This window comes from Oncorhynchus clarkii, chromosome 13 (assembly GCF_045791955.1).
Source record: "Oncorhynchus clarkii lewisi isolate Uvic-CL-2024 chromosome 13, UVic_Ocla_1.0, whole genome shotgun sequence".
Lineage (NCBI taxonomy): Eukaryota > Metazoa > Chordata > Actinopteri > Salmoniformes > Salmonidae > Oncorhynchus > Oncorhynchus clarkii.
In genome coordinates, this window is record NC_092159.1 from 48,071,941 (window position 1) to 48,098,738 (window position 26,798).

Genomic DNA, 26,798 nt, shown 5'->3' on the forward strand with positions numbered 1-26,798 from the left:
ATACCCATAAGACACCGTCTCTAATTTACACTGGAAGCGTAGTCAAACCAACTCATTATTGTCAGTCAAGGGGTGGGCAGGATGGAAAATGGCTTTGTTTTTTCTACGTCTTCTGTGTGGTAGATGTGAGTGCTGTAACCAGTGGGACTGCAGGTGTAGGGGTGTGTATCTGTATTGTGTATTTATTTATCTTGCATGTGAGGAAGTTGACTTCAGAGGGAAGAGTATGCTTCAGGAAAGAAGTTGCAGTTCCTGTGGTGCGCACTTCCCCCTCATGATGGAAACGGTTGTGTCATCTTCATCCAGTGAACATGTTCGGCTAGGAACCCATTCTCTTACACTCACCGTATGTCAAATCTATGCCTAAGCATTTCAAATAGTCCACAAAGCACAATACTTTCTCTGGCTTTGAAAATGCTTACTAGTATGGTTATTTCTGATGATTCAGGATTTGCAAAACCTTGTCATTTATTTACATAAATGTTAATACTAACTGTGTTGTTGTTATGCACGTGAGTGAGGACCCAAAAGCGGTTTAACAAAAACAGAGTCCTTTAATGTCAAAACACAGGGAAGACATAGATCCTCTTCAGATGTATATAATGGCAAAATAGACAACCCGCAGAGAGGGCGAAAAATGAATCATAAAGTCCTTCTGATATTTACAGAAGAGTCCCCCTTCTAGCAGCAGAGGAGAATAGCTGGGTTAGAGTCCCCTTCTTAGCAGCAGAGGAGAATAGCTGGGTTAGCGGCGACAGACTGCTGGTCTCTCTGGGTAGGCGCGGGTCGTAGAGGACAGAGGTACCTGATCACACGTAGCATCAGATGAACAGACAGATTCCGACAGGACGGGACAAGGGTGAAGCAAACGAGACGATAGTTTGGTTCTGGCATGAGAAACTCAAACGAGAATCTGACAAAGACAGAAGCAGGAACAGAGAGAGAAATAGAGACCTAATCAGAGGGAAAAAAGGAACAGGTGGGAAAAGGGTGAACAAGGTAGTTTAGAGAAAATGAGGAACAGCTGGGAGAAGGAGAGGAAGAGAAGGTAACCTAATACGACCAGCAGAGGGAGACGAAGTGAAGAGAAAGAACAGGAACAAGACATAATATGACAATACATGACAGTTGTAACTGTTGTCTCAGTTTCTCTCAATGTATTAACTGTTATTCATGAGGTGTTGCTTCTCAGTTGACCGGAGACATGAGGTTCCTGTGTGGGGCCACAGACCAGAGATTATGACTGTTAGAAACCTCCTCATCTAGAACACAAGGTGATGTAGATATGTAGGTGCAGGGGATAGAGATGAGAGCGTGGATGTTCCTGAGAGGTCACTGAACTCAACGTGATTGGAGCACAAAGTGCCCATATGTGAGATCTCTGGGAGCTTTAAAGGAACATGATGTTTAAGGTTTAGGCTTAGAAACAACTATTCAGGAGTTGTAGCACACAGTGTTCCTATTTACAGTATATAATTACCACAGGAATTGTTCATTTCTTAAAACAAGATAAAGCTTAATATGCTTAATATGATGTAATGAATTGAATGTTAACTATGTAATAGTTGGTCACCGTAATCTTCCCCCACCTGAGTGGTTACCATGACCAAACCCTTCCCTTTTAGAATTTGGAACCAGTAACAGCCTTTCCCGAGTTGGACTTACTTTCCAGCGTTCCTCTCCCACATTCTCCAAATATTATGCCTTGATAGAGAGAACTAGGTTCTGGGAACCATTCAAAACAAAATAAAGAGTGAAAAGATTAGACAAATATTTCTGATCTGAGACTGAACTCAGGTCATGGCTAAGCTTATCTAAAACAAATATTGGTTTAATGTGGGAGACTTTTATAATACAGAGGCATACAGACAGTCACCCTAATTTTTCCAATAGCACACCATGGCAATTGCTATGGGTATTCCCTATATTCTGTCAAAGCTGCGTTGTGTTTTCTCCCGTTTAGTGCCCAATGAATGTGGGGGGGGGGGGGTGTGTGACTGTAAAACACACACACACACACACACACACACACACACACACACACACACACACACACACACACAGGACATGCAGTAGGAGTGAAGCACGGTTTCCTCCCCAGGAGAAGGCCCTGGTTTGTGTGTGTGCAGCAGATTCCACAGATTCCGTGCCCTCCCGGAGATTCTTCCCTGCTCCCGACACAAACTGTCTTCTGTTATCCCAGCCACCCTGCCATGGTCCCTTTCTGTTGGTTGGCAGGGACGCTCAACATTGAACAGTTGACCTCATCCTTCCTGGCTGTCTTCCGCTGTGAGTGTCTGTTATTAAAGCTGCAGTATGTCACTTTTTAGGAGACCTGTCCAAGTGCACATAGAAATGATAGTTATAGATCTGTCATTCTCATCAAAAGCAAGTCTAAGAAGCGGTAGATCTGTTCTATGTGCTCTATTTCTATGCTTCCCTTTCTTACATTTTATTTTGGGGTCTTTTACTTTCGGTTTTGTACACCAGCTTCAAATAGTTAAATACTATATATTTTTTTGTGGCGTACAATTTGTGGCGTACATTTTGCAGTTTGTGTTTAATTATGTAGCAAAACGGAGATTTCACACCAAAAACAGGAAGCAGAGAAACCACTGTAACCAGCTTTTCAGTTTAACCAGGACTTTGGGTAGAGAGGGACCACACCAAGAATTACTCAGGGAGAATTCAGTTCCAATCAATGTGCTTTTTCTGCACACTTTCCCATTTTCTCTTCTTTCCTCTACTTTTCCCTCTAAATATGCTAGCTCTCAAGCTTAGCCTTTTGTTAACAACACTGTCATCTCAGATTTTCAAAATATGCTTTTCCACCATAGCAAAACAAGCATTTGTGTAACAGTATTGATAGCTAGCATAGCAAGCGTAGCATTTAGCGGGCAACATTTTCACAAAAACAAGAAAAGCATTCAAATACAATCATTTACCTTTGAAGAACTTTGAATGTTTTCAATAAGGAGACTCTCAGTTAGATAGCAAATGTTCAGTTTTTCAAAAAATGTTCTTTGTGTAGGAGAAATCGCTCAGTTTTGTTCAAAACCGGAAGAAAAAAAAAAAAAATTCAGTCATCAAAACGCCGAACTTTTTTCCAAATTAACTCCATAATATCGACTGAAACATGGCAAACGTTGTTTAGAATCAATCCTCAAGGTGTTTTTCACATATCTCTTCGATGATATATCATTCGTGGAAGTCTGCTTTCTCCTCTTAATCCCATGGAAGAATGCTTGCAGCTGAAGATTACGCACCAATTTCGACAAAGGACACCGGGCGGACACCTGGTAAATGTAGTCTCTTATGGCCAATCTTCCAATGATATGCCTACAAATACGTCACAATGCTGCAGACACCTTAGGGAAACGGCAGAAAGTGTAGGCTCGTTCCTGGCGCATTCACAGCCATATAAGGAGACAATGGAAAACAGCGCCTCAGAAATTTTGCTAATTTCCTGTTTGAAGTTTCATCTTGGTTTCGCCTGTAGCATCAGTTCTGGGGCACTCACAGACAATATCTTTGCAGATTTGGAAACGTCAGAGTGTTTTCTTTCCAAAGCTGTCAATTATATGCATAGTCGAGCATCTTTTCGTGACAAAATATTGCGCTTAAAACGGGAACGTTTTTCATCCAAAAATGAAATACTGCCCCCAGAGGTTCAAGAGTTAAGACTGCAATCAACTTACATAAGACAAAGGCTATTGGTCATTCATGACTGCTCTGTGTTGATGTAGTGTGTGTGTGTGATTGGCTGATGGATTCTAGAATCTCTATTATTCAAGGGAAGTTTACATACACTTAGGTTGGAGTCATTAAAACTCGTTTTTCAAACACTCCACAAATTTCGTGTTAACAAACTATAGTTTTGGCAAGTCGGTTAGGACATCTACTTTGTGCATGACACGTCATTTTTCCAACAATAGTTTACAGACAGATTATTTCTGTTATAATTCACTGTATCACAATTTCAGTGGGTGAGAAGTTTACATACTGTGCTTGACTGTGCTTTTAAATAGCTTGGAAAATTCCAGAAAATGATGTCATGGCTTTAGAAGCTTCTGATAGGCTAATTGACATCATTTGAGTCAATTGGCGGTGTACCTGTGGATGTATTTCAAAGCCTACCTTTAAACTCAGTGCCTCTTTGCTTGACATCATGGGGAAAATCTAAAGAAATCAGCCAAGACCTCCACAAGTCTGGTTCATCCTTGGGAGCAATTTCCAAACGCCTGAAGGTACCACGTTCATCTGTACAAACAATAGTATGCAAGTATAAACACCATGGGACCACCCAGCCATCATACTTCTCAGGAAGGAGACGCGTTCTGTCTCCTAGAGATGAACATACTTTGGTGCGAAAAGTGCAAATCAATCCCAGAATAACAGCAAAGTACCTTGTGAAGATGCTGGAGGAAACAAGTACAAAATTATCTATATCCACAGTAAAACGAGTCCTATATTGACATAACCTGAAAGGCTGCTCAGCATGGAAGAAGCCACTGCTCCAAAACTGCCATAAAAAAGCCAGACTACGGTTTGCAACTGCACATGGGGACAAAGATCGTACTTTATGGAGAAATGTCCTCTAGTCTGATGAAACAAAAATAGTACTGTTTGGCCATAATGACCATCGTTATGTTTGGAGGTTAAAAGGGGGATGCTTACAAGCTGAAGAACACCATCCCAACTGTGAAGCACGGGGGTGGCAGCATCATGTTGTGAGGGTGCTTTGCTGCAGGAGGGACTGGTGCACTTCACAAATAGATGACATCATGAGGAAGTAACATTTTGTGGATATTGAAGCCACATTCTAAGACATCAGTCAGGAAGTTAAAGCTTGGTCGCAAATGGGACTTCCAAATGGACAATGACCCCAAGCATACTTCCGTTGTGGCAAAATGGTTTAAGGACAACAAAGTCAAGGTATTGGAGTGGCCATCACAAAGCCCTGACCTCAAACCTATAGAAAATCTGTGGGCAGAACTGAAAAAGCGTGAAACCTGACTCAGTTACAGCAGCTCTGTCAGGAGGAATGGGCCAAAATTCACCAAACTTATTGTGGGAAGCAAGTTAAACAATATAAAGGCAATGCTACCAAACACTAATTGAGTGTATGTACACTTCTGACCCACTCGGAATGTGATGAAAGAAATAAAAGCTGAAATAAATCATTATCTGTATTATTATTCTGACATTTCACATTCTTAAAATAAAGTGGTGATCCTAATTGACCTTCCAAGATGGCGTAGCAGTAGGACGTGTTGTCGTGTCCCTTGTATATATCGTTTGTTTTCTTTTTTTTCTTCGCATATCTTTAAAACATTTTGCTGAACCTCAACTTCTTCTAAATACTCTCCTGCAACCCGCCTCACCCAACGTAGCTATTTTTCCTAAAGTATTTATATTTACTTCGGATCTGGAACCCCTCAACTGAAGCTAGCCAACTAACTACCAGCTTCAGCAAAACATTGCTAGCGGTCTTCAGCTAACCGGTCATCAGCTAACCTTTAGCTCGGAAAGCTCTCGCCAGTTCGAACAACGCGACTCTAACCAGAGCATAACGGACTTATTTATTTATTTTTATTTTTTTTATTTTTCATCCCTGGATTCCCACCGCAAACGGAACATTTTGAGCTTCTGGGCTACAATATCCGGACCCACGACCGGTCCATCGATGTCACCGCATGAAGAGGAATAAACAGACTCCCCCCATCGCGACGTCCCCAAAGGCTAACTCTCTAGCCCTTGCTATCTCCTTGCTTGCAAATTTGGCCTGCTAACTGCTAGCTTGTTTAGCCCGGTCCGCTAACTGCTACCGTGTTTAGCACCGTCTACTAACTGTTAGCTTGTTAGCACAGGCCTGCTAACCGTCTGAATCGCCGCGTCCCAAACACTCACTGAACCCATATTTACTTTCTATCCCTTTTCGATTTTTAATTTGTTTATACCTTCCGGTAACCTGCCTCACCCAATGTGATACGGAACCGCTATTATTTTTACATTTTTAGAACACACTCAAGAACCTCCAGAAGCTAACCAGCTAACTGGCTACAAGCTATTTAGTCATTGTTAGTTTTCTAACCTGGATAACACTCGCCAGTCCAGCTTCCCTGCCCCATCCACCGCTGCCCCCTGGACACTGATCACTTGGCTACATAGCTGATGCATGCTGGACTGTCCATTAATCACGGTAATCCATTCTGCTTGTTTATGTTTTATCTGTCGGCCCCAGCCGCACTTAGGCTCTGTGTGTAGTTAATCCGACCCTCTCTGCCTAGTCAATCGCCATTCTACCTGCTGTTGTTGTGCTAGCTGATTAGCTGTTGTTGTCTCACCTACTGTTTTAGCTAGCTCTCCCAATTCAACACCTGTGATTACTGTATGCCTCGCTGTATGTCTCTCTCAAATGTCAATATGCCTTGTATACTGTTGTGCAGGTTAGTTATCATTGTTTTAGTTTACAATGGAGCCCCTAGTTCCACTCTTTATACCCCTGATACCTCCTTTGTCCCACCCCCCACACATGCGGTGACCTCACCCATTACAACCAGCATGTCCAGAGATACAACCTCTCTCATCATCACCCAGTGCCTGGGCTTACCTCCGCTGTACCCGCACCCCACCATACCCCTGTTTGCGCATTATGCCCTGAATATATTCTACCATGCCCAGAAACCTGCTCCTCTTATTCTCTGTCCCCAACGCCCTAGGCGACCAGTTTTGATAGCCTTCAGCCGCACCCTCATACTACTCCTTCTGTTCCGCTGGTGATGTGGAGGTAAACCCAGGCCCTGCATGTCCCCAGGCACCCTCATTTGTTGACTTCTGTGATCGAAAAAGCCTTGGTTTCATGCATGTCAACATCAGAAGCCTCCTCCCTAAGTTTGTCTTACTCACTGCTCTAGCACACTCTGCTAACCCTGATGTCCTTGCCGTGTCTGAATCCTGGCTCAGGAAGGCCACCAAAAATTCTGAGATTTCCATACCCAACTATAACATCTTCCGTCAAGATAGAACTACCAAAGGGGGAGGAGTTGCAGTCTACTGCAGAGATAGCCTGCAAAGTAATGTCATACTTTCCAGGTCCATACCCAAACAGTTCGAACTACTAATTTTGAAAATTACTCTCTCCAGAAATAAGTCTCTCACTGTTGCCGCCTGCTACCAACCCCCCTCAGCTCCCAGCTGTGCCCTGGACACCATTTGTGAATTGATCGCCCCCCATCTAGCTTCAGAGTTTGTTCTGTTAGGTGACCTAAACTGGGATATGCTTAACACCCCGGCAGTCCTACAATCTAAGCTAGATGCCCTCAATCTCACTCAAATCATCAAGGAACCCACCAGGTACAACCCTAACTCTGTAAACAAGGGCACCCTCATAGACGTCATCCTGACCAACTGGCCCTCCAAATACACCTCCGTCTTCAACCAGGATCTCAGCGATCACTGCCTCATTGCCTGTATCCGCTACGGAGCCGCAGTCAAACGACCACCCCTCATCACTGTCAAACGCTCCCTAAAACACTTCTGTGAGCAGGCCTTTCTAATCGACCTGGCCCGGGTATCCTGGAAGGACATTGACCTCATCCCGTCAGTTGAGGATGCCTGGTCTTTCTTTAAAAGTAACTTCCTCACCATTTTAGATAAGCATGCTCCGTTCAAAAAATGCAGAACTAAGAACAGATATAGCCCCTGGTTCACTCCAGACCTGACTGCCCTCGACCAGCACAAAAACATCCTGTGGCGGACTGCACTAACATCGAATAGTCCCCGCGATATGCAACTGTTCAGGGAAGTCAGGAACCAATACACACAGTCAGTCAGGAAAGCTAAAGCCAACTTCTTCAGGCAGAAGTTTGCATCCTGTAGCTCCAACTCCAAAAAGTTCTGGGACACTGTGAAGTCCATGGAGAACAAGAGCACCTTCTCCCAGCTGCCCACTGCACTGAGGCTAGGTAACACGGTCACCACTGATAAATCCATGATTATCGAAAACTTCAACAAGCATTTCTCAACGGCTGGCCATGCCTTCCGCCTGGCTACTCCAACCTCGGCCAACAGCCCCCCCCCCCCCCCCCCCCCCCCCCCCGCAGCTACTCGCCCAAGCCTCTCCAGGTTCTCCTTTACCCAAATCCAGATAGCAGATGTTCTGAAAGAGCTGCAAAACCTGGACCCGTACAAATCAGCTGGGCTTGACAATCTGGACCCTCTATTCCTGAAACTATCCGCCGCCATTGTCGCAACCCCTATTACCAGCCTGTTCAACCTCTCTTTCATATCGTCTGAGATCCCCAAGGATTGGAAAGCTGCCGCAGTCATCCCCCTCTTCAAAGGGGGCGACACCCTGGACCCAAACTGTTACAGACCTATATCCATCCTGCCCTGCCTATCTAAGGTCTTTGAAAGCCAAGTCAACAAACAGGTCACTGACCATCTCGAATCCCACCGTACCTTCTCCGCTGTGCAATCTGGTTTCCGAGCCGGTCACGGGTGTACCTCAGCCACGCTCAAGGTACTAAACGATATCATAACCGCCATCGATAAAAGACAGTACTGTGCAGCCGTCTTCATAGACCTTGCCAAGGCTTTCGACTCTGTCAATCACCATATTCTTATCGGCAGACTCAGTAGCCTCGGTTTTTCGGATGACTGCCTTGCCTGGTTCACCAATTACTTTGCAGACAGAGTTCAGTGTGTCAAATCGGAGGGCATGCTGTCCGGTCCTCTGGCAGTCTCTATGGGGGTGCCACAGGGTTCAATTCTCGGGCCGACTCTTTTCTCTGTATAGATCAATGATGTTTCTCATGCTGCGGGCGATTCCCTGATCCACCTCTACGCAGACGACACCATTCTATATACTTCCGGCCCGTCCTTGGACACTGTGCTATCTAACCTCCAAACGAGCTTCAATGCCATACAGCACTCCTTCCGTGGCCTCCAACTGCTCTTAAACGCTAGTAAAACCAAATGCATGCTTTTCAACCGTTCGCTGCCTGCACCCGCACGCCTGACCAGCATCACCACCCTGGATGGTTCCGACCTTGAATATGTGGACATCTATAAGTACCTAGGTGTCTGGCTAGACTCTAAACTCTCCTTCCAGACTCATATCAAACAACTCCAATCGAAAATCAAATCAAGAGTCGGCTTTCTATTCCGCAACAAAGCCTCCTTCACTCACGCCGCCAAACTTACCCTAGTAAAACTGACTATCCTACCGATCCTCGACTTCGGCGATGTCATCTACAAAATTGCTTCCAACACTCTACTCAGCAAACTGGATGCAGTTTATCACAGTGCCATCCGTTTTATCACTAAAGCACCTTATACCACCCACCACTGCGACTTGTATGCTCTAGTCGGCTGGCCCTCGCTACATATTCGTCGCCAGACCCACTGGCTCCAGGTCATCTACAAGTCCATGCTAGGTAAAGCTCCGCCTTATCTCAGTTCACTGGTTACGATGGCAACACCCATCCGTAGCACGCGCTCCAGCAGGTGTATCTCACTGATCATCCCTAAAGCCAACACCTCATTTGGCCGCCTTTCGTTCCAGTTCTCTGCTGCCTGTGACTGGAACGAATTGCAAAAATCGCTGAAGTTGGAGACTTTTATCTCCCTCACCAACTTCAAACATCTGCTATCTGAGCAGCTAACCGATCGCTGCAGCTGTACATAGTCTATTGGTAAATAGCCCACCCATTTTCACCTACCTCATCCCCATACTGTTTTTATTTATTTATTTTTCTGCTCTTTTGCACACCAATATCTCTACCTGTACATAACCATCTGATCATTTATCACTCCAGTGTTAATCTGCATAATTGTAATTATTTGCCTACCTTCTCATGCCTTTTGCACACAATGTATATATAGACTCCCCTTTTTTCTACTGTGTTATTGACTTGTTAATTGTTTACTCCATGTGTAACTCTGTGTTGTCTGTTCACACTGCTATGCCTTATCTTGGCCAGGTCGCAGTTGCAAATGAGAACTTGTTCTCAACTAGCCTACCTGGTTAATTAAATAAAGGTGAAATAAAATAAAAAAAATAAAAAAAATAAAAATAAGACGGAATGTTTACTTGGATGTCAGGAATTGAGAAAAACTGAGTTTAAATGTATTTGGCTAAGGTGAATGTAAACTTCCAACTTCAACTGTAGGTGTCAATCAAAGTCTCGTCAAAAGTGTATTTGGAAAAACTGATTACTTCAATAATCATATTGGCCAATAGGGGGAGTATAGGGTTGTTGGGTCAGAGAGACATTGATTATGATTGTGTCATTTGTTTGGCTCCTGTTCTATATCTGTGCTGTATTTAACTCTGCACCTACATTCCCTGAGGCTTTGTAAAACTCTGTGAAAGGTCCCCTTACTAAAAAAAGACACTACTTGTGTTCTCCTACCGACGGATGGGAGTAGCTGGACTTGGTCGAGTTTTTTCCTGGATGACAATACAGTGATATGTCTTCCTGTCATCTCAGAGAGGCAGGAGGACAGGGGTCACCTCCCAGCCTGCTATTGTCCTGCCCTGGTCTCACTGGGCTGACTGGGCTCACACAACACAGAGGCCGGGCCCTCAGGAACTGCCCTTCCTCAGGCCGGGGTAGTGGCTCCATGCCTCCTGGCTCCTGCCTTGCCCCTCCCAGTCCTCCCTACACCAACACAGCTTCAGTCACATGCTCTGTACACCCTCCTATTCTGACCGGACTCCTTTCCTTACTCTGGTGTAATTTTAGTCTGATTTGATCATCAATGTCGGAGTCATGGTCTTAAATGTAGCCTATTACTGCATTTCATACCATATCAGCATACTGGATATATGGGAAGGCGAAGGAAGGGAAATGGAAGGGGGTATCTAGTCAGTTGGCACAACTGAATCCATTCAACTGAAATGTGTCTTCTGCATTTAACCCAACCCCTTCACGTTCACGTCAGTTGTAGTTGGGGGTTAACTGTCTTGATCAATGGCTTGGAGAATCAAACCAGCGACCTTTCGGTTACTGGCCCAATACTTCTAGGCTACTTGCCGCCCGATATTGGGATGTATTAGATATTAATGGCAAAGGAAAAATGTGAATCATTTCATGTAAGTTCTGTGAATGTGATTCATTGTCTTAGCACAGGAAACCAGGAGAGCGGAAGGAGAAGGTAGATTCTCCAGCAGGCTAATATTCAACTAACGGTGTTTCATGTCTTCATCAGGACGTGCAGAGTGAGCTGAGGCCGCGTCTGTGTGTGATCAAGAAGGGGCCTCATGGCTACGGCTTCAACCTGCACAGTGAGAAGGCCAGACCAGGCCAATACATCAGAGCAGTGGATGAGGACTCACCTGCACAGAGGTCAGGCCTGCTGGCCAAGGACATGATAGTACAGGTAACTAGCTCACCTTTGACCTCTGGCATCATACTGTATTATTATTATTATTCCATGTATAGTAATAGTACATTACTATTGTTAGTAGTATTCAATGCACAGTACTATTATTACTGTATAGTAGTAAATGGAATAATATTGTATGAATGAAAATAATTCTGTTTGTCATGCAAGCTTTTCTAAAACTACGGGACTTGTCTTTAATGACCTTGGCACAATTCAGTCATGTTGAAGTTGAAGTGTGGAGTGAGGAGGACTGTGAGTGGTAGTAACAGTCTCTGTGTGGGGTCCTAATCTCATAGGAGGGGAGAGGTGGACACTGTCACTGGGAGTTAGCTCAGACTGGGATAATCCAGCTTTGTCACTGGTGACTTGTCTGCACTCCACCACCCCAGTCTATCCTGCTCATTACTCACTACTGTAGAGCAGGGTGGGTGGGTGTGTATTGTCAGGGGTGTGTATGGCTGCCTGGCTGCCCTCATTCTACTCTAGCCACGTTTGCAAATGAGTTTCTGCTATTCCCCAGCAGCCATGTGAGACTGCCATAGAAAAGGAGAGAGGGAAGAGAGGAGAGTTGAATGCTTGAGACAGAGAGGGGGTTCCATCCCCCAGCAGGCCCCACACTCCCACCACCCACTGAGGACTGTATTCTTTCTGTTAAATGGACAGCTATTGTTACTGCCCAAGCACGTATTGTTTGGTCTCCTTCCTGGGACTGTGGTAGACAGGCAGGCCCACCCTATGACCGACACAGATACACACACATGCAAGCATTACACTCATGTGCATACACACGTACACACCCACAGACACGTAATCATTTAGATTTTTTTAAATGTAAACTTGATTTAATTAGGCAAGTTACGTACACACACATGTACACACACAAAGATACACACGCGCGCACACACACACACACACACACACACACACACACACACACACACACACACACACACACACACACACACACACACACACACACACACACACACACACACACACACACACACACACACACACACATTATGACATATGCTGGGCCAATGGCCTGATGGCTGAGATGGTGTTGCTAGCACTCTCTGGCTACTAGCAGTTGTTGCTATCCAAGAACCTACTGTATGAAGAGAAAGGAAAGTAGAATGTTTTTGCACCCCATTATGTTTTCTCTGAATTGTACACTGTTCTCTTCAGCAATGTTTCATTTGTATTCAGACTGCGTACTACAGATTCTTATGCAACAGTGAAGAGTTTGACACTCATTTCTCAAGCCCCTGGGAGAGCTTCACTTCCTCTCTGTGTGTGTGCAGCAGCATATTCTGTGTTTGTGTGGAGAGACAGGATTTCCTGCTGGACAACAGACTGATAGTATTGAAAACGGAGTCCTAGCTTTGATAAACAGGTTATCGTCCTCGTTGTGAGAACAATGGAAATATGCAAGAAATAGTTTCCCATAAATAGTTAGTTACTTGAACAAACTATGGTGCTGATGTGAAAGGGAAACCGGTAGGTTTAGGCTGTTGGACTAGCCTTCACCGTTTTGACTTGGTAAACTATAGTTACACTACTTATACAACTAAGGAGTTAATGCTTCATGAGCTGATTTGTGCAGACATGACTCTTGTGTCTGTGTGTTTTGAAGTTCCTTACACTCTCTCTCCCCCTCTCTCCCCTCTGTCTCTCTCCCCATCTATCTCTCCGTCTCTCCCCCTCTCTCCCCTCTCTCTCTCTCCCCATCTATCTCTCCATCTCTCCCCCTCTCACCCTCTCTGTCTCTCTCCCCATCTATCTCTCTCTCTCCCCCTCTCTCCCCTCTGTCTCTCTCCCCATCTATCTCTCCGTCTCTCCCCCTCTCTCCCCTCTGTCTCTCCCCCTCTCTCCCCACTCTCTCTCCCCCTCTCTCCCCTCTGTCTCTCTCTCCCCATCTATCTCTCCGTCTCTCCCCCTCTCACCCTCTCTGTCTCTCTCCCCATCTATCTCTCCGTCTCTCCCCCTCTCTCTCCCCTCTGTCTCTCTCCCCACCTATCTCTCCGTCTCTCCCCCTCTCACCCTCTCTGTCTCTCTCCCCATCTATCTCTCTGTCTCTCCCCCTCTCTCTCTCCCAATCTATCTCCCCCTCTCTCCCCTCTGTCTCTCCCCCTCTCTCCCCACTCTCTCTCCCCCTCTCTCCCCTCTGTCTCTCTCTCCCCATCTATCTCTCCGTCTCTCCCCCTCTCTCCCCTCTGTCTCTCTCCCCATCTATCTCTCCGTCTCTCCCCCTCTCTCTCCAGGTGAATGGTATGACAGTGGAGGGAAAGCAGCACTCGGAGGTGGTGGCAGCCATCAAGTCTGGTGGTGAGGAGACCTCACTACTGGTTGTGGACACAGACACAGATGCCTTCTTCAGGAGGTGCAGAGTCGCTCCCACCCCAGAACACCTCACAGGTGAGACCAGAGATCTACAAGAAAGGGCCAGAACTCAGTGGATGCAGTTTGATTAGTGATCCTTTCTAGAGACATACGTGTCCAAGCATTCACACACAATGGACGTTATCAGCTTCCACGTTCCTCACTGTGTGTGTGAAGGACAGACCTCTGAAGCACCTCACTCACACGATGCCTGACGGACATGGGAATCGTTATCAGATCTGAGTTAGCCTCACAGTGTAGGAAGCTGTTTTGCCTCTGCAATCACCTCATCATTTTTTAAAAATCTAACCTTTATTTAACTAGGCAGGTAATAATTAAACCACTTACTTCTCCTTTAACAGCCTCATTCACGGTCTATAGTCCCCAGAGGTTTCTCTCTCAGGCCTGATCTCGTACCCCCCTGTCCCTCTGTCCTTGGTAAACACTAGCAGATTAAGGGTCTGTCTGACTGCTTGGCCAGGCTCCTCTGCTCCTCTCTCTCTGCCAAGGAACACAGACACAGAGACACACAGATACTGAGCTCATCTCATTTCCTGTCCCCTCACGTTGTTTGCTCGAGGTACAACATCCTAACTCTTAGGTACGGATCTAGAATCAGCTTAACTTCCCTGAATGTCAACCACTATTAGGGGCTAAATGCAAACTTCCCCCAACTGTCTTGGGGCAACTTCCCCCAACAACCACTGATCTCTTCACAAAGAGAAGGCTGTTGTACCTCTGAAAGCCCCTAGAGGGAGCCAACGCCTGTAAATTGACTCCAGTGCTGGAGAGTCTGGCTGAAGGTTGGCATTTATTGTCATGAATTTTGCCCTGGAGGCAGCTCTGCGGAGTAGTCACTAGCTGGCACAACCTCATCAGATTTTTCACCTAACCTTAACCATAACCTTAACCACACTGCTAACCCTAACCTTAAAATAAGACCTTAAAAGCACATCTTTGCTTTCATAAATTTTTACAATATAGTTAATAATTACTTTGTAGCTGGCCCATCTAGCGGGAATCGTTTGGTTCTGCCTCCAAGGCAAGATTCATGACAATAAACGTCAAGCTGCGTTTGGCTTGGGAGGCCAACTGTGCCCAAGTAACACTTGTTGAAACAGGGCGGTGGCCCATGACAGCACTTGGCTGGCTACTCTGAGTGCCATTCTGATGCCAACGGCCTCATAGAACGATGATGCCAGACCAGCCGACGCTATGACAACCATATGGGTGTGGAGGAAATCGGTGCCCTCTGTGTCTGGGACATGCATATTAGTCAGTGTGTGTGCTGAAAACACCCCACACACACCACCCCCCACACACACCACACCACCCCCCACACACCACCCCACACACACCACCCCACACATACCACCCCACACACACCACCCCACACACACCACCCCACACACACCACCCCACACACACCACCTCACACACACCACCCCACACACACCACCTCACACACACCACTCCACACACACCACCTCACACACACCACCCTGCCCCAGACTGCCTTTATATTTCCTCTGCTTGAAGCTCTGCCCTAAACAACAGCTGCTGTCTGATCAGGCCAAAGATACTGTTTATTAAAAAGGTCTGTGCCTCTGAGTGAACCGTATTAATAAGATGGTGGGTAGAAGTAGACAATATTTATTTTTCATTTAACTAGGCAAGTCAGTTAAGAACAAATTCTTATTTATAATGACAGCCTAGGAACAGTGGGTTAACTGCCTGTTCAGGGGCAGAACGACAGATGTTTACCTTGTCAGCTCTGGGATTTGATCTAGCAACCTTTCGGTTACTGGCCCAACGCTCTAACCTACCTGCCACCCCTGTCAGTTAGGGTCTTCCATGCTATTTGACCTAACTGGGAGTTTTATGCTTCTTTAGTGCGCCAATAAAAATACAGTAGCTGCTGTGTTGTGATAAGAATGTCCTCTGTTTTACACAGAGGAATGTGGTTGTGTTCTGAGTCCACACTGGTTGTTTAGACAAGCATTTCACCTGCAATAACATCTGCTAAAGATGTGTATGTGACCAATAACATTTGATTTGATTTGACAGCTATCCATTGGCACGGTTACACCTCCAAGTTGACTGATGATTGACATGCTGTGTCCTCTCCTCTGAATGAGTATAGTGAAGCAGTAAAAGGAGATATAACTCCTGTTCTATCCAGGGGGATATATGGTCAGGTCTTAGTCCTATCTAACTTCCTTTGGTTTCTGCTATCGGCTTCTAAATCTGACTGAAAAATGCCCAACAGGAGCAAAATTCCATTGAGGCGTTGCCCAGGTAACTGCTCTCTCGTGTTGCTCACTCAGAGGGCACCTGACCACCTTGACTTTGGTACACACTCAAGCACGTACACGCACACGCACACACATACTGTACATGTGTGCGCGAACACGTGGCCAGACACACACACACACACACACACACACACACACACACACACACACACACACACACACACACACACACACACACACACACACACACACACTCCCCTCTCGCCACCCCTCTGGCCAGCACTTGTGTTTGGTTTCCAAGGCGCTGGCTCCAAGTGGCCTCTCAGCCTGTAGTGTTAGCTGTATTGGGACTGAAGAGCCTCTTGTCCGTGTGCAAACAGTGAGGAGGGACCCAAGGAGCACAGAGGTACATAGAGGCAGCTTCAACAGGTTTCAGAACAGCCCAGGGGGACGCAGACCAGAGGGACCCAAGGAGCACAGAGGTACATAGAGGCAGCTTCAACAGGTTTCAGGGTCAGGCTATCTTTAGATGATAACAGGTTACTATCTTAGTTCTCACCGATTGTCTGTCTGTCTGTCTGTCTGTCTGTGTGAGAGGAGTTGAAGCATGGAAGGTAAGGGTCCGTCTTAGTAGTCCACCAGCTCCGACCAGGGGTCAGTTGTTCATCAGTCAACTCTATCTGTTTTAGATAGACACACGGGTCTAGATATAGTGTATTGTCTTTCTGTGGTTGACTTAGCCAAGTGAAAACCATTCCTTAATATCCTTGTGACAGGGTTAGAGGACAGTTTCTTACCAGGGCTATTTGATATAGGTAGGCCACTAGGGTACTGGGTTTCATATGCAGCAGCTTGTTTGGACGTGATGATGCGTGGCAGGTAACCAGGGTCAGAGAACATCTCTGTGAAGATGAACCCTGTTTGAATAATGGATGACCTACACATACCTGCGCTATGTAACAGAGTAGGTGTCGCTGGGATGAAACCTGACCTGGATAGGAGCCGTTCTCTGGAGCAGGGATATGAGTCACTCTGGAATTCTGTTCTGGTGTTTGACGGAGGTGTGACAGTTTCAGGATATTTAGGACTGACTATAAGATTGGAGAATTGCCATGATTAGATGTTGTTGAATGGTTGTGAACAGCTGGTATGGAGGAGGGAGTGTGAGTTTGTGTGGAGTCCATGACTGAGCAGTGTTCTCTTCTGCTTTCAGGATCTTTGCCTGAGCCTGTCGTCAACGGAGACATGGAAGAGACGGTAAGACTTGGATGCCAAATACCTTATTGACCTAATATCATATAAAACTAACATTTCAGAGACAGACAGACAGTTGCGCTCCCAGAGTGGACTTCCCAAAACACTAGTCTTTTTTCCTGGCACTGTGGAGGTCACTGACAGGTCAGCCCCTAGAAATACAACACTGTGGATTAACTGCTTCTGCTTTGGCACTGACAGGCACCCTATCAGCTGATCATTCATAGGGAGTGGACTAGTATTATTTTATAGGACTGTAGAGTGTGTGTATTGCTTCATATAATTTATTTTGTGTTGGTTGGTTCTCACTCTCCCTCCAGCTCACTCATTAATGAATAAAACAGACTGTTTCCAGCAGGCAGGCTGGCCCAGGCAGGCTGGCCCAGGCAGGGGAGGGTATCTTACTCTCAGTGTTGATATTATATGTAAATCCTGTGTAATCTGAATACATTCACTCAGGAAGCCAGGAGAGCAGTCTACCCTGACAGAACAGAACCAGGTTCAGGTGTCTGTAAAATATACAGTACCAGAACTAGTGTAGCCCTCAATAGTGTGCTCAGAGCCTGGTAGACGAGTATAGAGGGTTCACATGGTAATGCTGGATAACAAGAAGCTGAAAGCAAAACACTGTTGTTTAGGCATGGAGTGTTCAGCAGCACCACGTTAATCCTTCTGAGGTATTTGTGCATAATCCCTTAGTAAGGCGACAGGCCAGCCCACACCTACCCCCTACTGTACTGTAGACTCAGGAACAGAGAGAGATCTGGCATATGATAGCAGATAGTATTATCTGGGGATTCTCTATTGTGTGTTGTGATATAATCTCGATATGGTCAGTGATTTGGAGGCTTGCCAAACAGGCAGATAAACCCAGAGTCAGGCCACTGGCCACAAACCGAAGAAGAAGATTTCATTAGGTTAACTCCACTACATTATTACTATGCTAATAGACTTTATATGTAAAGAAGACAGGCGCAGATCAGTAGTGAGACCCTAGTCCTCAGTCATTGACCATCATTTTAACCCCCAAATCTAACAGTCAAAACATTGGATTTAAGTGAGAGGGGAGGCAGGGTTGAGAGGTGAGGGAAAGGCAGAGAGAGAGAGAGGAGTTGAGAGGTTGTAGAGAGGTTAGGGTGGGGTCACTCTCCATGGGGATGGTAGAAAGCGGATGTTTCCGGGTTTTCAGGGATGCAGTATTTTCAACCTAACTTCTGTTTCCCCTGAAAAGCAGAATGTTTTTTTACGCCTGCTATCTTAGATTAGGGTGAGGTAGGCACTGACATGGCAGAACAGGGTGATTGGGTCTTCTCTAATGCTCTGACCCCAGTAGGCTCTAGTAAACGGCTGCTGCTGCCTCTACTGGCCTAGGGAGACATATCATACAACTTCCCAACCAGCATGGTCAGACTGTGTGTGTATGGGGCACAGGCAAGTCTGCCTCCCTGTGGGCAAACATAATATTGCAGCCAGACTCTCCATGGGAGAGTTCTCTCAAACTTGACCCCACTTTGGCTACTTGTATTTGATCTGATTTGTTGCTTGCTGTCTGTGTGTCCACTGCAGGTGAATGGAAATGGAAAACTGGCCAAAGAGGTGGAGCAGGACTCTAAGCTGTCAATCAGCCCGTCTCCAAGCAACACCTCCTCCAACGCCTCACTCACAACCCCACCCACAGAGGTAAGTCCCGCCCTGAAAACACATGTGAAGCAGCATTATAAAGCAGCTGAAGTCTCATGATCTGAATGTGTATCCATCTATACAGTAATGTATAGTGTCTATTATTTGAGCACACTCTTGTAAAATAGGCTTTACTACAATATCAAAATATAAATTTCTTCTCTCACTAGCCTCGTTTATACTTGGTGTTAACATGTGTCCTTTGTCGTGATCTTATCCACATTCTTATTGGGCCCACATTGTAGCCGTTGCATCTACATCTCTTATCCCTCTATTGTGTCCACATTGTGACCAGTTGTGACCTGTATGAAAATGATTTGACAGATATTCTTTCAAAATAATATGTATTTAATTTAAGATACATTGATGCCATAAGTCAATGGCGTCACCTGTCAATTATCTTAGAGGGCGGGATAATGATTTAAATGGTTTCACTCTCCAGATCTGTTTACACTTACGTGTGTGACGCAAGAACAGATCACAATGTCTTTTAGTCATCTACACCTGTCTAAATATGCTGGCAAAATCAGAATGCGGACAAGATCAGTACAAAGTACTCATGTTTAGAACCAGGTATAAACAGGGCTTGTGTCTCTTGTGCTTTCTCTCTCTACTTCTACTCCTCTCTCACACTCTCTTTTAACCCCTCTCTCTCCTCCCTGGTTGGTCAGTTGTCTGAGCCAGTGATCATGGGCGCCATCCCGGGTCTGAACCTGTCCCTGCAGCAGGTTAAGGAGCGTGCTCACCAGAAACGCTCCAACAAGAGGGCCCCGCCCATGGACTGGAGCAAGAAAAATGAACTGTTCAGCAACCTGTAGAGAGAGCACCTCGCCCTGCACACACCCACATACAGTAGACACTCACAGAGAGGTCAGTGAAGGAGAGAGAGGGGTTGTTCTAAGCCCCATGTTTTCTATGACTCATTAAAACCAGCAGTTTAACTATTGGTGAGGGAGAATACAGGTATGTAAAATATATACACACATTTGTATTATAATCCAGATGCTATAAATGATGTGCTAACAATATCTAGACGAATATGCCAATGTTGGAAAGGAAACAGCTGCATCAGATAAGAGTCTTTGTATTGTGATTTGAAAATCCGTTTTTAATTATTCCATTTCATGTGTCGAAGTGGTTGTGTGTGTGTTTTGTACCTGGGTGTATATGCCCAGAAGACCCTGGAAGTCCCTGCTGGTCATAGCCTGGTGCCTGTCGGTATAGTGGAGTAGGTCTCTCTTATGGCCATTCCTCTACACGTTAATCAGTCATTAAAACACATTAAACAATATTTTTGAATGGGACCAGCCACTTACATACCCATCCAGTCTATCACCTTTCAGGGACCAAATAGCAAGCCTCTTCACACTTCCAATCAGATGCAAATGTCTTTCATGTAGCTGAGCTTTGGGTCAGTCGAGCTTCAGAAGAAATTGGCTTCTGACTGGAAGTGTGCGGAGACTTTCTCATGTTTCTCCAGTTTTTGCCTTCAGCACCTTCACAAATCAGCTCTAGGTGTGTGATAGATTCTATTATCTGCAAACCTTTTAGGGACCAAAACACCTGAAGAACGACAACCACAGTCAGTCAGTCATTGGGGAACGACATGTTGGTGCAGTGTCCATCCATATCAGTCTAACTTCAGTAAATGTGAAGGCTGAAAACCTTCTGTCCATAGCATTGCCATTACCACTGTATATTGCGATACTTTTCATTTCAGAGTTTTTCTTTATGGCCATTGTCAAAATGCTTTGAGGTTTTTACGTTTACGTAGATGTACTTAAACATAATTTCTTTATTTAATAAGAATATAAATGTCTGCGCTTCACTAGATTTTGTGTATGTTCAGTATTGAGAATGACAGTGAGATTCACTATTTTGACTATTGAATTGTATGGGGGTGTTATCATTCTCTTTAACTGTTCGTGTTATTTCTATACTGTATTAAATTGTAGATCTCACCATTGTTGTCCCATGACTCTCCATTTAAATTAAGACTACAGTAACATACATGTTAGGAATCTATGTCTGTGCTATGAAGGTGTAGATGAAATGCACCCACTCTTAAAAGGCTTCTGGATATTTAAATCCATAAATGAACGAGAGAAGTCAACAGAATCAGACTTGAATATTTAATGGTTAACTGTAACCAGATGAAGACCCAGCTGGATGAAAAAGGACAGATGTTGATAACTCAAGACAGTATAATATATATCCACAGAGCCATCTTAAATAAGGTGCCTCTAGCAGGTCTCAGTTCCGTCTGAGACACACAGACCTCTTTCACATTCACGCAAGGCTCTCCTTCACCTCACCTCTTCAAAACCACTGTTCCTCCTTCCATAACACAGAGTCAGGTGTGCGTGTTTAATGTGACAGCAGCTTGAACTGAATAGGTGGGACATTCCTGAGAAGGACAGAGATGAAACCCAGGTTACAGCCAGGGATCACATTCACACTGAAATGACACAAACATTTACAGTAGAGGACACTACACAATCATACAAGTCAGGGTTAATGATTTGAAAGTTCATGAGGAAGACAGAAACACAGCATAGAAGAGTTCATTCCCCCTGCTAGAAGTACTGTAGCATGCCCAAATATGGAACATAGCCATATAATGCTGGGTGGACAGGGGAATAAAATACCATTTTTGATAACCATGTAGATATTAATTTCATTCATGTTACAATAAGGAAGACCAGAACCCCCTTAACAATGGTTCTGCATTTTATGGAAATATTGAAAATATCGAAGGAAAATCTGTACAAAGAACTTTGGTTGAATATGATTCTGCTCCCAGATATACCTATTAAGTATACAATATACATATTTAGATACTCTCATTTAAATACTAGTTGGACTAATCTACATTAAAATGATTTTTTTCTTTCAAAAATAGTGTACATTATTAATATCTTGCATGTCATCCCTCGGCTGTACAAATCACGTATAACTCCTTATACTGACAGTGTGGACAGTGACGATAGCTAAATATGCTTTGAAAAGCAAAGGTCTTCTTCCCTTTTGTATAAACAATATCATCCAGCACTTCCAAATGTTTTACATAGCTTCATAAAACCAGAAATTATATAGCATCTAGTCATTCTGTATTACTAAAGAATGATTACTAAAGATTTTAACAGCACAAACGTACTGGCACCATGCCTTGAGGAAGACAAACACTTTCATTGTGGTCAACTTGGTAGAAAATGGATCAAATACAAGAGTATTGAAAATATCAACAAGGTCCAATTGAAATGGTCAGTCATGGTGAAACACAAAGGTCAAATGACTGATACAGTGTCTAATACAAATGGTAGGGTATGGTAATATTCTGTCTAGGAATGGTTCCTCTATAGGCCAGGATAAAAACACTTCTCCCCATTGTCTCTCTCTCTCCCTCTACGGCCAAACAATGACTTTACACAGAGGTGGAGACTGTGAGAAAGGAGGGGAAGAAAGGCACACCAACATGACGAAGAAATGGAGGATGTTGGGTAGAATAAAAAGGACAACACAGTTTAACTCGTGCTGTATGAAACAACCCAATACAACAGTGTACTGGTACAGTATGTTGTCCACCTCTCATGTATCTACAGTCAGTCAGGCCCTGTGTTGAAACCAACAGGGTTGTTGTGACTGATGGCAAAGCACTCTAGAGCAGAGTTAAGTGCTGGTGTTGAAAGGAGAGGAAGTGGCAACATGGAGGCAGGGAGTAGGGAGATGGATCCACACTGTTCATTAAAACCATCCCACTCCATGGCACATCCTACAATGTAGTCCCATATGTTTTCTGTTAGTCTGGTGGTGGGGGTTGGTCTGTAGTTTGAAGGGCGTCGGGGTCGGAGATAACACTTAGGTGGGGTGACCTGCTCCATTCTCCCTCTCATGGTCATTAGTACTTCCTGAGGTGAAGGGTCAAGGGTCAGTGGGCTGGTCAGTGGAGTGGATAGAGGGCTTAGTCCAGCATGGCATCTAGCTGGTCAGCAAGGTCATCAAACATGTTGCCGATGTCATCCAGAATGTTGCCCGCTGACTTCACTGTGTTAGCCCCACTGTCAGGAGGTGGAAAAAGACGCAGGGTTTAGTCATGGAGATAGATAGAAGACTCTAGTGCTCAAAGTGCTCAAGGGCAGCGCCATTGAGGACTTTCACCATTTTGAAGTAGTCAAATATGGGTTAAGGAAGGATCACATAATTCCATCCAGGTCATCAGGTGGGACCTGAGAAAACATTCCATAACTGAAGTGACAGTAAATCACCAACCTTGACTTTATACCTGTTCAGACAACACACTCCAGCTGCAGTATGCACCCTTTCAGTTTGTTTACCAACTCTGAAGTAGTAGAAGAAGAAAACTGACTACTTCAAAATGGAGATGGGCTCAATGGCGCTGCCCATGCTCTCACAGACACCATAATGGGACAGATACAATGTTGCACGAATGCTACTTCAGTTCACATAAACAGTAGAGTGTATATGGTGTGTAAATACAGGAAATGGTGAGGTGTTGATCGTGTTCTCTTACCTGTCAGTGCTGTCCTCCTGGGTGAGTTTTCTCTCCACAGCCTGCAGTGCTGCCTCCAGAGAGGTGCTGGTCTGCTCCAGCCTCTGCTGCTGCACCACCTCTAACCCCGGGCCAGACTCTACCCCTGGGCCGACCACACAGACCTGGGGCTTGCCTGTCTGGGCTGCCTGGCACTGAAGCCCTGGGGCTGGGGGACACCGGCTGGGTGTGGGTGATGGTGGGGCTGAGAAGGCAAGACTCTGTACCACATTGACAGTCATAGTGGGCGGCACTATGGCTGTTGGACAGGAAGCAAACGCAGAAACTCAGAATTGATGATAAAAACAGAAAGACATAATAATGAGCTTCCACGTGTAATAAGTTACCTGTAGCAGCAGCCAGACTGTGTCGGGACGGTTTTGGGGCTGTGACGGGGGGTCCGTGGGAGCTGTGAGGCTTGGGGGAGACGGGGGGTTTGTGGGGTGTGCCTGTCACTGCTAGGTTCTCCAGCCCCTCCAGACTGGCCTCACTGATCCTCAGACTGACCAGACTCACCTCCTCACAGCTTTGGGACTGGGGCCTGCTGCCTGGACTGGAGTCTGACCCTATCTGGCCCTCACTGTCACTGGTGGGAGAGCTGCCAGCATGGTCTTTAGGCTTGTATCTCCGCTTCACAGTGTCTGACTCCTTCAGGTTAAACTCAGGCACCTCCAGGGCTGTCTTGGTGGGCCTGTTCTTGTCTGCCGGGATCTCCACAGTGCTCTCGGCCCTGGGCGGCCCTCCCACCTTGGGCCTCTGCTTGATGGTGAGGTTGCCCTCCTCGGCGAAGGGGATACACTCGCTGGAGCTATTGTGAGGGGATGAGGAGCCATCCAAACCCGGTGCCTTAGGTTCCTCCTCCTCAGAGTCTGACTTCACCCCTCGCTCTGGGTCTGGGTAATGGTCTTGGATGTCGGTCTGGGCTGGAACACATTCGCTCTGAACCCTCCTCCTCATACCTGCAGAGGCCTCTCTGGGCTCCAGTCCTGAGGGGGTGAGGCTGGGGAGGGGAGGCTCTGGTTGGAGGAGGTCCAGCCTGGGCCTGGACAGGCTTTTCCCCTCAGTGGAGGCCTCCAGACAGGCTGCGATGCTCCTCACGCTCCCTGGGCTGTCTGTCTCCACCCCCCCAGGAGATGGCGCCATATTCTCAGTGGACCCAACGCTGAGGCTGCTGCTCACCGAGCTCAGTCTCTTGGGTGGGGCTGGAGGGGGACCCTTTTTACGAGCGCACACGGCAAAGGACTGGCTACGTCCCACAGTGCCGTACTTTACGGGTGTGGTCTGCATGCCTGCCAGCTGGCTGCGTCCGGGCCGGCGGGTCAGGGTGGCGTAGGACTCTAGGGTGCTAGAGGGCGGAGCCAAGTCGTCATCCTCTTCGTCTGGTTCGCCGTCTGACAGGGCATAGCGTGTCAGGCTCTGGCTGCGCTTCTTAGGCGGGGCCAGGGTCATGGCGTGGTAGGTGTGTGCCAAGGGCTTGGTGGGCGAGCCGTGGCCCAGGTCGGTGCTGCCACAGTGGGAGTGGAGGTAGCTGAAGCCCCTCTGGGCCGGGGAGCCCTGGGGAGAGGAGCCTAGGGAGTGAGACCCAGGGCCTTTAGGCTTGGCTGGGATGGCTGGGTACTGGAACACAGTGGCTGCCCCCAGGGGGACCTGCTTGGGAAGCTGCTGCTGTAGTATGGACCTCTGGTCCCAGCCTTCTGGAATGTTCCTCTCCTTGGCAGGGCTGCTGTCAGCACTGAGGCTGGTGGAGGTGCTGCTGCTGCCTAGGCTCTCCTGTGAGAGGCTGTGGGGAGTGATGGAGGCCGTGGGGGGGTCCTGGGAGCGCCCTGAGCCCCTGGACCGGGCGTCGATGCTCTCTTGGCTCCGAGACATGCCCACAGCACTCTTAAAGGCCAGGCCCTCCTGGTAGTGGCTGGACATGGCTGTCTGCAGCTCAGCGCTCAGCTCGCTGTCCTGGAAGGTCAGCATCTTGGGGGTTTGGGGCGAGGGGCAGTCGGAGGCACTGTCAGGGGGCTCGATGGTGACCAGGTGAAGGGCTCCAGGGGGCTTGCGGCGCAACGTGCCCTGGCCAGATTCTGCAGCCAGGATGGCCCTCTGGATGTCACACAGCTTCTTCACGGCCAGCATCATCTTCTTCTGGTGGCCCAGCTTGGTGATGCCTATCTCCTGCAGGTCCTCCCAGGTCAGGTCCCGTACGATGCTGATGGAGTCATAGCCGTTCTCGGACAGCTTCCTTTGGTACTGAGGCAGGCCTATGGTACTCAGCCACTCCCCCAGGTCTGCCTGGAGTAGGAGAAGAGTCACAGTCAGACCTACACAGTTGAAACCTTTATGAAACTAATGTAAAACCTGACTTGCACACAAAGGCAGACAGACAGACAGACAGACAGACAGACACAGGCATCAGTAAGACCTTACCGGGACGTATTCAGGCAGCCACTCGGGGATGCTGAGGTTTCCTATCTCGATTGAGATCTTCTTGCGGTGGCCTGGCTTGGTGACGCCGATGGCCGTCAGGTCCTCTGGGGTCATCCTGCTGATGGTGGGGACGTCGTAGCCGGCCGTGATGAAGTTCCCAGTGTACTGCTCCAACTGGAAGTCACTCAGCCACTGGTAGATGGCCTCTGCATCCTACACCAGAGGGGAGGGGTTGAGTTACACATTAACATCAACTACTGGCCTATTCACTGTCCTACTGTCTTTTAATAGATACAGTGCCTTGTGAAAGTATTCGGCCCCCTTGAACTTTGCGACCTTTTGCCACATTTCAGGCTTCAAACATAAAGATATAAAACTGTATTTTTTTGTGAAGAATCAACAACAAGTGGGACACATTTATGAAGTGGAACAACATTTATTGGATATTTCAAACTTTTTTAACAAATCAAAAACTGAAAAATTGGGCGTGCAAAATTATTCAGCCCCTTTACTTTCAGTGCAGCAAACTCTCTCCAGAAGTTCAGTGAGGATCTCTGAATGATCCAATGTTGACCTAAATGACTAATGATGATAAATACAATCCACCTGTGTGTAATCAAGTCTCCGTATAAATGCACCTGCACTGTGATAGTCTCAGAGGTCCGTTAAAAGCGCAGAGAGCATCATGAAGAACAAGGAACACACCAGGCAGGTCCGAGATATTGTTGTGAAGAAGTTTAAAGCCGTATTTGGATACAAAAAGATTTCCCAAGCTTTAAACATCCCAAGGAGCACTGTGCAAGCAATAATACTGAAATGGAAGGAGTATCAGACCACTGCAAATCTACCAAGACCTGGCCGTCCCTCTA

The 26,798-nt window shown here is 46.4% G+C and overlaps 2 protein-coding genes across 11 annotated transcripts in view; one reads left to right on the forward strand and one right to left on the reverse strand.

Moving 5' to 3' along the window:
- LOC139364945 (Na(+)/H(+) exchange regulatory cofactor NHE-RF1-like) overlaps positions 1–20,926 on the forward strand; it is a 37,338-nt gene extending 16,412 nt beyond the window's left edge. Inside the window, exons 2-6 of the mRNA XM_071102214.1 lie at positions 11,218–11,388; positions 13,659–13,812; positions 17,245–17,288; positions 18,852–18,965; positions 19,637–20,926. Coding sequence (XP_070958315.1) covers positions 11,218–11,388; positions 13,659–13,812; positions 17,245–17,288; positions 18,852–18,965; positions 19,637–19,783 — 630 coding nt within the window. The 3' untranslated portion in view covers positions 19,784–20,926. The remainder of the gene's footprint in view (positions 1–11,217; positions 11,389–13,658; positions 13,813–17,244; positions 17,289–18,851; positions 18,966–19,636) is intronic.
- Positions 20,927–21,083: 157 nt separating this feature from the next.
- LOC139364944 (caskin-2-like) overlaps positions 21,084–26,798 on the reverse strand; it is a 73,296-nt gene continuing 67,581 nt past the window's right edge. For all 10 annotated transcript variants that reach the window (XM_071102207.1, XM_071102210.1, XM_071102213.1 and 7 more), the window contains 4 exons: positions 25,930–26,142; positions 23,862–25,794; positions 23,497–23,773; positions 21,084–23,023 (listed from right to left, as the gene is read on the reverse strand). In XM_071102207.1, the coding sequence (XP_070958308.1) occupies positions 22,927–23,023; positions 23,497–23,773; positions 23,862–25,794; positions 25,930–26,142 (2,520 nt within the window). In that variant the 3' untranslated portion in view covers positions 21,084–22,926. The remainder of the gene's footprint in view (positions 23,024–23,496; positions 23,774–23,861; positions 25,795–25,929; positions 26,143–26,798) is intronic.